This window comes from Lotus japonicus, chromosome 5, assembly GCF_012489685.1.
Source record: "Lotus japonicus ecotype B-129 chromosome 5, LjGifu_v1.2".
NCBI classification, from domain to species: domain Eukaryota; kingdom Viridiplantae; phylum Streptophyta; class Magnoliopsida; order Fabales; family Fabaceae; genus Lotus; species Lotus japonicus.
Window position 1 is genome coordinate 60,832,558 of NC_080045.1, and position 16,402 is coordinate 60,848,959.

The 16,402-nt window shown below is 40.6% G+C and overlaps 1 protein-coding gene across 1 annotated transcript; it reads left to right on the top strand.

Annotated features, from left to right (window-relative positions):
• Nucleotides 1-1,393: 1,393 nt before the first annotated feature.
• On the top strand, nucleotides 1,394-15,978 carry LOC130718307 (uncharacterized). The gene is made up of 7 exons (XM_057568863.1): nucleotides 1,394-2,261; nucleotides 11,723-11,801; nucleotides 12,165-12,313; nucleotides 12,826-12,949; nucleotides 13,095-13,280; nucleotides 14,548-14,619; nucleotides 14,728-15,978. Exons 1-7 carry the CDS (start codon nucleotides 1,843-1,845, stop codon nucleotides 15,550-15,552), a joined length of 1,854 nt encoding a protein of 617 aa, XP_057424846.1. The 5' UTR covers nucleotides 1,394-1,842; the 3' UTR covers nucleotides 15,553-15,978.
• The last annotated feature ends 424 nt before the right edge of the window (nucleotides 15,979-16,402 follow it).

Sequence of the window (16,402 nt, forward strand, 5' to 3'; positions counted from 1 at the left end):
TTAAGAGTCATGTCCCTTCACTTAAACGTCAAACAATACATATTTTCATTTAATTATATATTAAGTCAATTATTTAGTACATCACGTGAGACATTTCCTACAATCTCAAGCCCATAAATTTGCTAACGAGCCACGTCGTCTTTGACGCTTGTAGTAACCACCAGACAAAGCACACTCCCTGGAGCCAACAACGCAGGAGAAACCAAGAGCGCGATCGCACCAAAGGTAAACTGCGCGCCATCAACTGCAACCAAATCTAGACATGTGGCCGGGGGCATCTAGTGGGGCTTGTGACCTTTCTTGGTCTATTTTTAGACGCCATCTCCTACGAGGAAGGAAGAAAAAATGACCATATTCCCTCTCTCAAAGATGCAACCATCCTCTAAGGGAATCGAACCAAATTCATCTTCCTCACATAACAATGCAAAAATGCTCCATCGAAGGCACAACAAAATGAATCTGAAACTGTCGAGAAGTAACCCCCGACCGAAGCATAAAAAATATACTCTTTAATACCAAGATAGATGTTGCACCAACCGACTAATTGCCCCTCGTATCAAAAAACGAAAAGCCTTTTCCATTTTTCCATAACTCAACATAGAACATTTCTTCTCCACTATCCTCCCTCTTCTTCAAGCCAACAACTAGGGGATGTCGCTTCTGAAAGTATCACAAAATTAAGGAAGCAAAGACCCTTCATACTACAGATCTCTTTGATAATGATCATTCGCCCCATCAACTGAGAAGCTCGCCACACACCGTCCCCTTTGACTTCCCAACCAAAAGCGTTTCGCGTCTCGCCTGGGAGTAGTAAAAGGAAACGACCCAAAAGAGCTCTGCTGCCATATTTGGGAAGACAAACTCAACACCTTCCTCAACATAATTTGAGGTCAGAAACTGCTCATATTCGCACACAAAGCCCTCTTCCGAGGGTACTTGCCGTCGAAACCGCCAAGGATGAGTCACCCGCTTTTGCCCCATTGAGAAAAATGACAGTCAAAACAACCTCCTCTGTAGACGAAAAACAGACGAACCCAAACCAAAATTTCCTCCTTGACTTGCAGTGACGTTGTACCAATTATTTTTGTGTTGTATCCATAACATCATAAATACACCTGATCTCTCATAAGAATATCATAGTTGAATGTGATCGAAAGAGTAACCTCTATGGAAATTCTCATTATCAACCCTTCAAACACTCACCAATAATGCATAAAATATAATGGAGTAACTGTTAATAAAATCAATATCATGAAATTGTTCTAAATTGTTCTAAGAAACTATTCTTAAAAATTAATAAAAATATCTTGGTAATTGTATCCTTTAAAAAAGCAATCTTGGTATTAATTCTAAAAAATATCATATGGTAGAAAGAAACCAATGAATCAGAATTTTCTTGTTTAAACATGCGAGCAGATTCGCTTTTCTTAACTGGAAAATCAGAAGCACTTTTCAATACCTCCCCGTTAAAGGAAAGTATCGCCGTTCCTGCGTCACCAAACTCCAATTTCCCATAACCCCTTCTACTTTCCCTTAAATTACTCACTCCACCACTGCGCTGCCCCTTTAACTCAGGGACAGCACAGTCATTTTACAACCAACACCTCTACAAAGGTTCATCCTCATTCATCACCGCCACCACCGTCGTGGCTTCACCTTCTGCTTCACAACCAACCAACCACCACCACACACACTCGCCGCCGCAATCACAATTCGATTCCAATTTTGCCCCTCCCGTTGCTCCAAATTCCGATTCGCCCAATTTCGCCGGAGATATTCAATTCGGAAACGGAGCCCTAGAGATTATTCACCTTTTAGGGTTCATTTTTGATTGAATCGGTAATGGCGGATCGAGGAGAGGAAGATGACTTGGAAATGGCGATTCGGATGAGCATGCAGGAGAACCCGACGCCGGAGCCGAAGCGGAGCAAGCCGAGGGACGTTGTTGATGGGGTTGTTTCTGGGTCGCCGGAGGATTCGCCGGAGTATAAGACCAGGCGGCGGGAGCTCATGGCGGCGGCTGCTGAGAAGCGGATGGCTGCGACGACCTCTTGGGTTTCGCCTTCGCCGCCGCAATCGCCTGCGGGTAAAGGGGTGATAAAGGGTGCAGAAGCTGGGAAGACTGAGCAGGATTTGCGTTTGAAAGGTGGGGACTTGAGTAAGGTGCTGTCTGTGGATGAAGCTAATCAGTTGTTTGTTATGGTGTTTGGGAGTGAAGTCTCAAAAGGGATTCTTGCTCAATGGAGCAACCAGGGAATCAGGTACTTGTTTCTGCTTATTTTGGCTGAGTGGACAAGCTTGATGTTAGTTTTTATTTTTCTTTTTGAATGTTGTAATGTTCATTCCTGCCTGTGCTAATAATGGAGTAGAAATTCTCCAGCTATGTGTTCCTTGTTTGTATGTGATTGGACACTGAGTTATTCTGGCTAGGACACAATGTACACTGAGTTATTCTGGCTTGGACACAATGTGCATTCATTGTAGATTTATGCAAATGCTGTTGTTTGATTGTTGAACCAGGATGTATGCATATATTCCTTTTTATTTATTTACAGATGAGTGAGCTCAGTTAGCATTGTTATTCATTCAATATTGTAATATCTTAGGGCTTTAAAAGAAAAGAAAACTTGGTTAGTATTGGTTAAAACTGCAAAGGTGAGCATCCATGTCATATGGGTCTTTTTTTGGCCAATGGGGGAGAGGTGAGTTTTACTATGACTCTATGAGAGAGTTTGACCACACTCAGGGAGTACTGAGGTGAGATTCTTATGCACACCTGCTGTTAGACAATCTTCTTACATTGTGTCGTCGAGTGGGTTCCACGCTATGTTGTCAATCTTAGTTCCCGGCTTGTCCCAGCCAGCCCCAAAATTGGGATAGCAGGATCCCGGAAAGTGGGATGGCCGGGATAGTGAATTTTTGTCAATCTTTTGTATAATTTATACCACATATATATACATACTAAAAATCAATGATAAATATTACTTGAAATTCATCTTATATGCATACTTTCATTGTATCAATTTAGCAAACTAGCAATTAAAGGCATAGGTCTTGAACAAAAAGTCATACAACTAAACACCATCAAAAGCAAGCTGAATTTGAATTCCTAGCTTCATAAGAAATCATCAATCAATTGAACAAAACATGGAAGAGATAAAACAGAAAAGAGGAAAGGAAATAAATGAAAACAGAACAGAGGAGAGGAGAGGAAATAAGAAAACAGAACAAAGGAGAAGAGATAAAACATGACAGAGGAGAACCTACCTTACAAGAAGCTCGCTGGAGTCCCCCGGTGGTCGCCTGGTGCTTCAAAGAGCTGGTGCGATGGGAGGGAAAGGGTCGAGTTTAGGGTTTTTTTCGTTTGGAAAACCCAGAAGTAGCCTTAAAATATAACCCCCAACGTTCAAATATTGTGGGTGTTTTAGGAAAACGGGGGGAATCACTGTCGCGCGGGATAGGCTGTGATTTTGGCCGCCACAGCTGTCTGGTCTGGTCTGGGAAATTTTATCCTAGGGCATGGCTGGGCTGGGAACTCAGGATCCCGCCAGAATTGACAACCTTGGTTCCACGTCAACTATGTGGGTTTCGTTGAAATCCTAAGTGAGTGTAAAAGAGGTGGTAATCTGTTAGTATATTAACTTATAAGGTGTGTGTATTTTCCTTATGCACGTGCTCTTAGTAATATGAAAAGGACAGAACTTCCTATGAACAAGTCTGACCACTCTTAGTGAGGATAGTTTGGAAATGAAAGGCCAATAAGCTCAAAATGTCTTCGCGACATATTCGGGGCATGTAGGCCCACTTTATTATAAATCTTGGTATGTAAATCATGAACTTTTCTCTCAAAAACATCTTAGTTTCAGGTTATTCAAGCACATATATCACGACCCAAAATCATATGTCCTAACCAACGCACAAAACACCCTAGTCTTGCAAGTATGTTTCTCACAAAGTCATTTTTCCAACAATTTTCCTTAATAAACATGTTGTCAAAACTTTATGAAGTTTGGCAGAGTATCCTATGTTTTATCGACATATTCAAAATAACAAAACCTACGAAGTAGGATTCACCATAACCAAAATTCAAAGAAAATATAAACTCCATATTCAACTCCCAAGTGCAAAAACTCTTACAATAAAACATAAAATAACAGGTCATCATAAATTCATCTAAGACTTTCTATTGATGCAGAATAACCAGAATCCAGTATGAGGACATGTTGCAAACCCAAGCTCCAGGCCCAGGTTTGGCAACGTCTATGCTAGGAGGCCCAAGCCACAGCTGGAGGCCAACATTCTAGAAGCTTAGGATCCCAAAATAACCACCACCTGGTGAGGTGGCAGATTCTCAATGATAAGGAGGGGACCAGTACTATTAGCTAAGGATATATATGTTAGTATAGAGAGAGAGAGAGGTAGGCAGAAATTGGCTAGGACTTGGGAGAGATAGAGCACTCTCGAATTTGCTCTTGTTCATTTTCTTCTTCATTTGCTTTCCTTTGTATTACTGCAAACACTGCTTCTGGGTTCATACCAGAGGATTCAGTGCTAATCTAGTATACTCAGTCTCTATTTTCCTACTCTGTTTTCTGGTACCTAACATTGGTATCAGAGCTCCCGATCCAAAAAGGGAGCTGTATGGTGCTGACCCGCGGTGCGATGGAATCAAGAGTGGATGATCTGGAGCGTTCCCTTACTGAGATGAAAGAGGTGGCTCACGAACAGTTTGAAGAACTCCGGCGACTCTTCCTGAGTCGCGACCGACGGCGAACCAGGGGGCGTTCTAATACCCCGCGGCATCGGAGGAGCTCACGCGAGCACAACTCAGTCTCAACAGCGAGAACTTATGACGGGTCACGAACCGGGTCGCGTACCGGGTCGCGAACAGCGTCGCGCAGCAGAGAACACCACGAGCACTATCACCACCGGAGCCATTTGCGCGCCGTCACAGGAAGACGAGTGGACATCCCGATGTTCAATGGAAACGACGCTTACGGGTGGGTCACCAAGGTTGAGCGGTTTTTCCGACTCAGCCGGGTCGAGGAAGCGGAGAAGATCGAGATGGTGATGATCGCCATGGAGGATCGTGCTCTTGGGTGGTTTCAGTGGTGGGAAGAGCAGACATTAGAGCGAGCTTGGGAACCTTTCAAACAAGCTCTGTTTCGCCGTTTCCAACCCGCACTTCTCCAGAACCCGTTTGGTCCTCTGTTGAGTGTGAAACAGAAAGGAAGCGTTATGGAGTACAGGGAGAATTTTGAGTTACTAGCAGCGCCCATGAGGAACGCTGACAGAGAGGTGCTGAAAGGAGTATTCTTAAACGGGTTGCAAGAAGAAATCAAAGCTGAAATGAAGCTGTACCCTGCTGATGATCTAGCAGAATTAATGGATCGAGCGTTGTTGCTCGAAGAGAAAAACACAGCTATGAGAGGAGGCAAACCTAAGGAGGAAGACAAAAGGGGATGGAAGGAAAAAGGGGGTGTTGGGGGAAGGTATTATTCCAGTACAGGGGACAGCAAGGGAAGAATTGCAAACTCTTATGTGAATTTCCAGAGCAAAGGGGGTACAGGAAATCAAGACAATGAAGGGAAAAGTCTCCAGAACAAAGGAGGCACTGGTAATCAGGACACAGAAGGAAAACAACCAGAAAAGAAGTGGAATGGAGGGCAGAGGTTGACCCAAACTGAACTCCAAGAGAGAAGCAGGAAGGGATTATGCTTTAAGTGTGGAGACAAATGGGGGAAAGAACACATTTGCTCCATGAAAAACTACCAACTCATTCTGATGGAAGTAGAGGAGGATGAGGAAGAAGAGGAGATTTTTGAGGAAGCTGAGGATGGGGAATTTGTGCTGGAAGGGAAGGTTCTCCAGTTGTCATTGAACAGCAAGGAAGGGTTAACCTCCAACCGATCCTTCAAAGTGAAAGGGAAGATAGGAAATAGGGAAGTTCTGATTTTAATAGATTGTGGAGCAACCAGCAATTTCATCTCCCAAGACCTTGTAGTTGAACTAGAAATTCCAGTCATTGCAACCTCTGAATATGTTGTAGAAGTGGGGAATGGGGCAAAGGAGAGGAACTCTGGGGTATGCAAGAACTTGAAACTAGAAGTCCAAGGAATTCCCATTATGCAGCACTTCTTTATACTAGGATTGGGAGGTACAGAAGTGGTTCTGGGAATGGACTGGCTTGCTAGTCTGGGAAATATTGAAGCAAATTTCCAGGAACTCATCATACAATGGGTTTCTCAAGGGCAGAAGATGGTTCTGCAAGGGGAACCCTCAGTGTGCAGGGTGACTGCTAATTGGAAATCAATTAAGATCACTGAACAGCAGGAAGCAGAGGGGTACTACTTATCTTATGAGTATCAGAAGGAAGAAGAAAAGACAGAAGCTGAAGTGCCAGAGGGAATGAGGAAAATTCTGGAAGAATATCCAGAAGTGTTCCAAGAGCCTAAGGGACTACCACCAAGAAGGACCACTGACCATGCTATTCAATTACAAGAGGGAGCTTCCATTCCCAACATCAGACCTTACAGGTACCCTTTCTATCAAAAGAATGAAATTGAGAAGTTGGTGAAAGAAATGCTGAATTCTGGAATAATTAGGCATAGTACTAGTCCTTTCAGCAGCCCAGCTATTCTTGTAAAAAAGAAAGATGGGGGATGGAGATTTTGTGTAGATTATAGAGCCCTTAACAAGGCCACTATTCCTGACAAATTCCCTATACCAATTATTGATGAACTCTTGGATGAAATTGGGGCTGCTGTGGTTTTCTCAAAGCTGGATTTAAAATCAGGGTACCACCAGATTAGGATGAAAGAAGAAGACATCCCTAAGACAGCTTTTAGAACCCATGAAGGGCATTATGAATACTTGGTCCTCCCTTTTGGATTGACAAATGCACCATCTACATTTCAAGCACTCATGAACCAAGTGTTGAGACCTTACTTGAGGAAGTTTGTACTTGTTTTTTTTGATGATATCCTCATTTATAGTAAGAATGAAGAGCTGCACAAGGACCACTTAAGGATTGTCTTACAAGTGTTGAAGGAAAACAATCTGGTTGCAAACCAGAAGAAATGTTCTTTTGGTCAACCTGAGATAATTTATTTAGGACATGTCATATCACAAGCAGGAGTTGCGGCTGATCCTAGCAAGATTAAAGATATGCTAGATTGGCCTATTCCTAAGGAGGTGAAAGGATTAAGAGGGTTCTTAGGACTCACAGGGTACTACAGAAGATTTGTGAAAAATTACAGCAAACTAGCACAACCTCTAAATCAATTGCTCAAGAAGAATAGCTTCCAGTGGACTGAAGGAGCCACCCAAGCTTTTGTGAAGTTGAAGGAAGTGATGACTACTGTTCCAGTTCTTGTTCCACCCAATTTTGACAAACCTTTCATTCTGGAAACAGATGCTTCTGGGAAGGGACTTGGAGCTGTCCTTATGCAGGAAGGAAGACCAGTTGCCTATATGAGCAAAACTTTATCTGATAGGGCTCAAGCCAAATCTGTTTATGAAAGAGAATTGATGGCAGTGGTTCTTGCTGTGCAAAAATGGAGACATTATCTCCTAGGGAGCAAGTTTGTCATACACACTGATCAGAGAAGCTTGAGATTTCTAGCAGATCAGAGAATAATGGGGGAAGAACAACAAAAGTGGATGAGCAAGTTGATGGGCTATGATTTTGAAATTAAGTACAAGCCTGGGATTGAAAACAAAGCAGCTGATGCTTTATCCAGGAAGTTGCAATTCTCTGCCATATCCTCAGTCCAGTGTGCTGAATGGGCAGATTTGGAAGCTGAGATATTAGAGGATGAAAGATATAGAAAGGTTCTGCAGGAGTTAGCCACTCAAGGGAATTCTGCTGTTGGTTATCAACTGAAGAGGGGAAGATTGCTATACAAAGACAGAATAGTTCTCCCTAAGGGCTCTACCAAAATTCTCACTGTTCTGAAGGAATTTCATGATACAGCCTTAGGAGGCCATGCTGGAATTTTCAGAACCTACAAGAGAATATCAGCTTTATTCTACTGGGAAGGCATGAAGCTAGACATTCAAAATTATGTACAAAAGTGTGAGGTGTGTCAGAGGAACAAATATGAGGCACTAAATCCAGCAGGATTTCTTCAACCACTCCCTATACCCTCTCAAGGTTGGACTGATATATCCATGGATTTCATTGGAGGTCTCCCTAAAGCCATGGGAAAAGATACCATACTAGTGGTAGTAGACAGGTTTACTAAGTATGCACACTTCATTGCTTTATCTCACCCATACAATGCCAAGGAGATTGCTGAAGTATTCATCAAAGAAGTGGTAAGACTACATGGTTTTCCCACCTCCATTGTGTCTGATAGAGACAGAGTATTTCTCAGCACATTCTGGTCAGAGATGTTCAAACTAGCTGGCACAAAATTGAAATTCAGCTCTGCATACCACCCTCAGACAGATGGACAAACTGAGGTGGTTAATCGATGTGTTGAGACATATCTAAGGTGTGTAACAGGGTCCAAACCAAAGCAATGGCCCAAATGGCTGAGTTGGGCAGAATTCTGGTACAATACAAATTACCATTCAGCCATCAAAACCACTCCTTTCAAGGCTCTTTATGGGAGGGAACCACCTGTGATTTTTAAGGGAAATGATTCTTTAACATCAGTAGATGAAGTGGAGAAATTGACTGCTGAGAGGAATCTAATTCTAGAGGAGCTCAAGAGTAATCTAGAGAAGGCACAGAATAGAATGAGGCAGCAGGCCAACAAGCACAGAAGGGATGTTCAATATGAAGTGGGGGATCTGGTTTATCTGAAGATTCAACCCTATAAGCTCAAGAGTTTGGCTAAGAGAAGCAATCAGAAGTTGAGTCCTAGGTATTATGGACCTTATCCAATTATAGCAAAGATCAACCCAGCTGCCTATAAACTGCAGTTGCCAGAAGGAAGCCAAGTGCATCCTGTCTTCCATATTTCCCTGCTCAAGAAGGCTGTGAATGCAGGAGTTCAAAGCCAACCATTACCAGCAGCTCTTACTGAAGAATGGGAACTCAAGGTCGAACCAGAAGCTATTATGGACACCAGGGAAAACAGGGATGGGGACTTAGAAGTGCTAATCAGGTGGAAGGACCTACCAACATTTGAAGACTCATGGGAGGATTTCAGTAAGTTGCTGGACCAGTTCCCTAATCATCAGCTTGAGGACAAGCTGAATCTTCAAGGGGGGAGAGATGTTGCAAACCCAAGCTCCAGGCCCAGGTTTGGCAACGTCTATGCTAGGAGGCCCAAGCCACAGCTGGAGGCCAACATTCTAGAAGCTTAGGATCCCAAAATAACCACCACCTGGTGAGGTGGCAGATTCTCAATGATAAGGAGGGGACCAGTACTATTAGCTAAGGATATATATGTTAGTATAGAGAGAGAGAGAGGTAGGCAGAAATTGGCTAGGACTTGGGAGAGATAGAGCACTCTCGAATTTGCTCTTGTTCATTTTCTTCTTCATTTGCTTTCCTTTGTATTACTGCAAACACTGCTTCTGGGTTCATACCAGAGGATTCAGTGCTAATCTAGTATACTCAGTCTCTATTTTCCTACTCTGTTTTCTGGTACCTAACAGGACACCAGGGTCACGGGTCACCAACCAAAGAGGGTCTACCGACAAGATAAACCGAATGGTTGAATATTGAAATAGCCTTCTACTCAGTTGCCTGAGAATTTGTAGATGAAAAATAAATGATGGGGTGAGTCACAAAGACTTGTAGTGAGAGTCTATCAACTACCATGAACTAGAAGGGGAATCACATCATACATGAACTTTTCACTCTCAATCTCCATGTAATCAATTTATATCATCAATAATATCAATTCAAATCATTTAATGATGACTGTGCCTAAATCATAAAATTTGTAAATAATCATTTCGAAGAAATATGATTAAATCATGTCAATGTATGAAAACATGTAAATCAGAAATTTAATGTAATAGGGTCACACATGAACGATGAGGCGGCTCCATCTCGTTGATGACCCTCTTCTCCTAAGGGATGAGCTCTTCAATAGGGGTGCTCCATCTAACGGATAACCCTTTCCTCTCACATCATATGTCGTGTCGTAGCATCGAGGGCAGCTAGGGTGGTAACCCTCTCCGTGCACTGGAGGCCCATCTAACAAATAACCCTCTTCTTCTGGAATTATAATAACTAGGTGCACCTAGGCCGTTACCCTTGCTAACAGCTACAGGGTTCTAACAAGGATCCTCAAACAGTCTTTCAAATTCATAATCAAACTCATGTCTAAAGTCTCAAACGCAATTTTCAATACTCATCAAACTCTTTCAAGATAGCATTCTCATTTTCACATTATCCAAAATCAACTATTTTATCTTCCTTGCTCAAATCAAATCACAAACATTAACAAAATCAAACAATTAAAACTCACAGCTTTGAAGGAATTTCAAGAATTATGTAGTCAATCGCGCCCGATCACAATGTAGCGTCGTGGCCCCCTATTGGGACGGAGGGTCTCGTCGTGTCTCAGGTAGTCATCGCAGCGTATTTCACGGCATTTTGCATGCGATCTCGGTGCGACGCAGAAGGGGTCAGAATTTACGAAATCGTCATCGGATTTTGCTTATCTTCTCTTCTTTTCGGTGGAATCCAACTCCAAGCTAGGCACGCTGAGAAGAAGCAATGAGTATGATGAGAAGAAATCTTGAAAAGGGGAAGGAAGAGAAGATTTTACGAAATCGTCATCGGATTTTGCTTATCTTCTCTTCTTTCCGGTCGGATCCAACTCCAAGCTAGGCACGCTGAGAAGAAGCAATGAGTGTGATGAGAAGAAATCTTGAAAAGGGGAAGGAAGAGAAGATGCGGCGCTATGAAGTGTGAACTGCGTCGCGAAGTCTGGTGTTAAAATGGAGTGAAATGAATTAGGGTTTTGTATGTTATGGGCTTGAAGCCCACTCACATATTCCAAAAAAAAATTTAAAAAGGCCAGCACGAGTATGGAGCATAATAACACAATTATTTTTAATATTTTTTTGAAATCAACAAATATTTTAACTTACAATTTGAAACAAATCATAAATATTATATACATAGTATAAATGATTTAATGTAAAAAATTAATATAGCGGCCATCCCGCTATCCGCTATCCCATTTTTGGGGGCAGCCGCTTCATGCCGTGATCTGGGACTGATAACTATGTTCAAGAATGAATGTATAAGAGCATGTTTCTCCAAGTTTAAATAAATAGGTAAGTTATAATTATGATAAAATAATTGAAACAACAATTGTAGAATAATTAAAAAAATATGTTCTAATGAAGCTACTGCTATGTTAAGCTTCTGTGATGATCTGTTTAATATTATATATTAAGCTTTGTCTCCTTGTCTTGTAGTATAGGTCACCATCTTTCTTAACTTAGCAACTTTTGCTTCTGTGCATCTTGTCCAGTCTGACCTTTCTTCTATGAAGCTACTGCTATGTTACAGAGTTTCCATTTGCGAAGCATGATCTATGAACATTGGTTTATGAATGTCTTAATTTCCATTTGGAAGTCATCCACTTGTGTCTTCACCTGTTCATCTGCACATTATGTTTTTTAGCACATTGTTCTTTCCTTCAAGGTGTTTTGACTTTTGAAATATTTGTTTCTTGTGCTTCTATATTCAAACAAGATTATGTGCTTGCTTCATATTACTAATACTGTGGAAACTTTCCTTTAGGTTTAGCTCTGATCCTGTGACATCAATGGGCCTAGTGCAGCATGAAGGTGGACCCTGTGGCGTTTTGGCAGCTATACAAGTAATGACTACATTTACATTTTTCAATATTGCTTATGAACTTGTGACACACTATCCATTTGTTAAAACCATTTAAAGAAGTTCCAATTCCAGACAATGCTAAACAGTCCTTGTTTGCTTCATATTTTCACTCCTAATTGTGACCCTCTTGTTAGCTGGCCCCGATAATAATGACCATAAAAGTCCCTAAAATAGGATATTTTTGTAGCATTCTTGTTCATTTGAGGGCATATAGTGAGATGTGTTCATTTTTCATTTTTCTTTTCATTTGTTTCTTCTACTTAGTGATAGACAATATTAGTTCAGAGAGGCATGTTCTTTGTTCTATGTTGATTTTTGCTTGTGCTTTCCTTTAATTTTGCAGGCATTTGTGCTCAAATACATTCTTTTCTTCAGTGACGAGTTGAAAGATGTATCACTTATGCCACAGAATCGAGGTCTGGGTGCGTCGTTTAAAAGTCAATCTGTTCCATCATATAATTTTTCTTCACTCTCTGAAGGTGGAAAAGTAAGGTGATTAACTTTTTCCTGACCAGTCATTCGTATTTTGCTTGGTAAAATTCATTAATAAAATTATCGACTTTCATTTCTTGCACTTTGTTTTGTACTTCATTCTGTCAGTCAACAGTTTGTTTTCTTGTTGTCTTGAATATGAATTTTAATTTCTTTCAATTAGGTACCCTTTTTTCTGCGAGTGGCACGGCATAGCCTTCCTATAATAATGTTTATATGTTTGCCTATGATCATTTTCAACCTATATTTAGTTGGTCTTTTACTCTTTTTATTAGTTTTTTATTTCATTAATGATAGACCTGTAATTTTCATTCGGCAACATTTGAGTCAGCGCTTATCTGTTCGTTAAACTGTGCATCCGCTGGAGGAAATTTTTAGCATAAAAAATTTAGTTCCTACCCAATATCCTTCTGCGTGCTTCAGTGGTCTTTAATGTTGGCCGGTGTGTTTTTTCATGGTTATATATATGCTATGCTTGTGATAAATACATCTGCTGTGTGATTTCTTCGCAGAGCCCTTGTAAGAAGTATGGGTGAAATTTTATTTTCTTGCGGAAATAATAGAAGGGCTGTGATTGCAACTTTGAGCATTCCAGAAAATGACATTCTGCGCTTTGATGGAATTTCAGAGCATGAGGTACTGATTCTAATGACACTGGCTTTTCATGCAGCATCTTGTTTGCAGTAGATTGAATTGGATTTTCTATCTTGTTATTTAGTCTTCTACTGTGATTATCTTATAATATCCATATCTGCTGAGTCAACTCTTGTCCAATTAACAGGTCATGGCAAGATCACTCGAAGGTCTTTCCATTGAATCAGCCTCAGATCTGCAGAAAGTTCTTCGGGTTGAAACATACACATCCCAAACAACTTTGTTGCAGAGGCTTGAAGCAGTTATTCCCTTATTCCAAAGTCGTATGGGGGCATTGCTTTTCCTAATCTCTGCTTTACTTTCTCGGGGACTGGTATGTTTGCCTGCTTCAAGTTCCACTAGCAACTTTACATTGCATTCTGTAGTCTTCAAGTTCACTCAGTCTTTTAAAGAAATATTTTGCGCTTTCCCTCTGTTTACTTTTTCTTAAAAATATATTTAGGCATTCTACCTAAATGAACTAGTTGTTTGAGACTAAATATGAAATATCTTTTTGCATGAATATTAGAATGTCATCAGATGACTTGGATAACTGGATTATATGATTTTGCCTTGTACTTTTTATTGCTTCTATAGGAAAATTCATGCAATGGAGAATAGTTGTATATGCAACTTCTTAAGAATGGAAAACTGAAAGTGTAAAATTTTTTGCAATCTAATTTAATTCTTTCCTGCTTTTTGGTCAACTATGTCATCGGATCATCAAGTGCAATGAATTTTAGTTATCCAAATCATTAACATTGCCTGTTAATTAGCAGGAGGCTAACAACTGAGCCAAGCTAATATATTGTTTCTGTGGGTATAGGTCATGGGGTGGGAGTGGTGAATGGTATTACTTGGATATCATGTTGAAAAATATAGATATTTGTTGGAAAAGGAAAAGAGAGAATATAATATAGTACTAAGAGGACTCCAAAATTTTATGTTTTGGTCATAAGTCACTGACATTATTATCTTATACTAATATTCTAGGTTAATCAGTCATGTCATATAATTAGTACATGCTTTGGCTAACACTCTGACGTAATAGGACTCCTAAAGCAATAACAATCCTAATATTCATACCATTTCATCTAAAGTTTGTTCTGATTTATATTTGTTTTAGGATACCAAAAATTCATATCCCAAATCTGAACCAAACCAAAGTTGATTCAAAATAGTACAAAATACCTTTTACAGCCTCTGACTGGTATCTCGGATGCCAAAATATATCACAAACTGGAAATGAAAAAGAAATTGGATGACACTGTGTTTCTTTCGTTATAAACTTACATTAGCTAGGATGTTTTAGGATCAGCATCAAGTGAGATCCAGAATCTATATGTTCATATCCTAGTTTCCTTTGAATTTTGAGGAGATGTGTAAACCTTTGTTGTTCAAAGTTGGGGAAAGCAATTGAACAATTGTTATCCATGTCTTCAAACTTTTTTCTTTTACTTTTGTTTAAATTATTGGGGAATAATGGTAAGTTAGATGTTATAACTTATAAATTCTGAAAGGTTACTGAATTTACATTGGTTGTTATTAATTATTATGCCTTTAATCCATGCTAATGTAATACAATATTTTGCTTTCGTCAGGATTTGGTTCAAAGTGACAGGGATGATCCCAGCCTACCACTGGTTACTGCTCCTTTTGGGCATGCCTCCCAGGTATATACTCACTGATAGTTGAAAAATGCTTTTAAGTTTTTTCTGTAGCTCATTTTAAATTACTTTCTAGAATATGATTTTTTCTTTCTCTATGAATTTGTGGTACAGGAAATTGTAAACCTACTGCTCTGTGGGCAGGCTGTCCCTAATGTGTTTGACGGAAGGATGGATTTAGGTGGGGGAATGTTTCTGAAAGGCATATCCCAAAATGTGGAAGTTGGATTTCTCACTTTGCTAGAATCCCTGAATTTCTGCAAGGTTGGTCAGTTTCTGAAATCCCCACAATGGCCTATATGGGTTGTTGGGAGTGAATCCCATTACACAGTGCTGTTTGCTCTTGACCCCAGCGTTCAAAATGAGAATGAACTGGAAGGAAGGGAAACTGAGATTCGCAGAGCTTTTGACGCACAAGATCAGAGTGGAGGCGGTGGTTTCATTAGTGTGGAAGGGTTCCATCATGTTCTCAGAGAAACAAATATCAAACTTCCGTCAGATAAGCTAGATCACCTTTGTGGTGCTGGGTTCATTGTCTGGAGCGAATTCTGGCAAGTAATTTTGGATCTAGACAAAAGCTTGGGAGGTTTGAAGGATTCATCTGGGTTGATGGGTAAGAAGGTCTTTGATCTGTACCATTTTAATGGGATTGCTAAATCAGATCTGAATGGCAGTCAAGTTAATGCTGGGGGTGAAACTCCATTGCAAAGACCCCGGCTCACGAAGTTGAGCGTTTCAGTTCCCCCAAGGTGGACACCGGAGGAATTCATGGCAGATGTGAATGTTTCCTCTGCTTCCGGCCCAAGTGATTCTTCTGGGAAGGACGCTGAAGTATCTAAACCAGAGCCTACTCAGCATGCACCTTTGGTGGACTGCATAAGGACGCGCTGGCCGCGCGCTGTCTGCAGCTGGTTGGGGGATCCTCCTAGTATAGTCTGAGATGGTCATTTGTTGTTCTTTGGCTGGGAAAACACAATTGGTTCAGCAATGCCAAGAGATAGAGGGGATGAAGAAGCTTTCAAGTTTTTCTTTGAACTTGCACCTCGAGGCACATGAAATTTTCTCCAATATGTGCACAGCAGTTATATAATGTGGATTAATGTATTTTTCAACATTCTCTTGGATTTTTTCGTGTCTTTCACAAGATACACCGAAGAGGAACGTGGTATTTATTATCAAACCTGCTTGTATAATCCATTTAAATGTATTGTCGTCAATTAGGAAAGTTATAGTTCTTGGGGGGTGGATTATTAATAAACGTGAAATATGTTCTTGTTTCTGAGATTGTTGTAATAGTAAACCGTTGGGCTTGGCTTTTGATAGGGCTAAATTATTCATAAATAATATTCTCGCAACTTCATGGCCTGCATGAGTTTCTGAAACATATTTTGCTGTGTTAGTATTAGAATTATCTGAAACTTGGAATTGATGTACTTGTTAGATACAGCTAGTTGACATGGAAGGTCCACTTCTTGCACTTGCTTCAATAGCACACCCTAGTGCTCTCCCATTAACATTGTGCTGCTGCGTATAAGCGTATTAGAGCTTAGAGAGGTGATGGCTGCATACATCGAGTCACCGTTAACATAGAATTATGAAGATTTTCGTTGTGAGAAGAGTCACCGTTAACATAGAATTATGAAGATTTTCGTTGTGAGAATGTTGATATGTGTAAATAGATGGTGATTAGTCACCCGGTAGGATAGCTCAAGTGGTAGGAGCTGAGGGACATATGAGTTGGGTAGGGGGAGATCGAGGAATCAATTCCTGACGGGTGCAATTTATCATT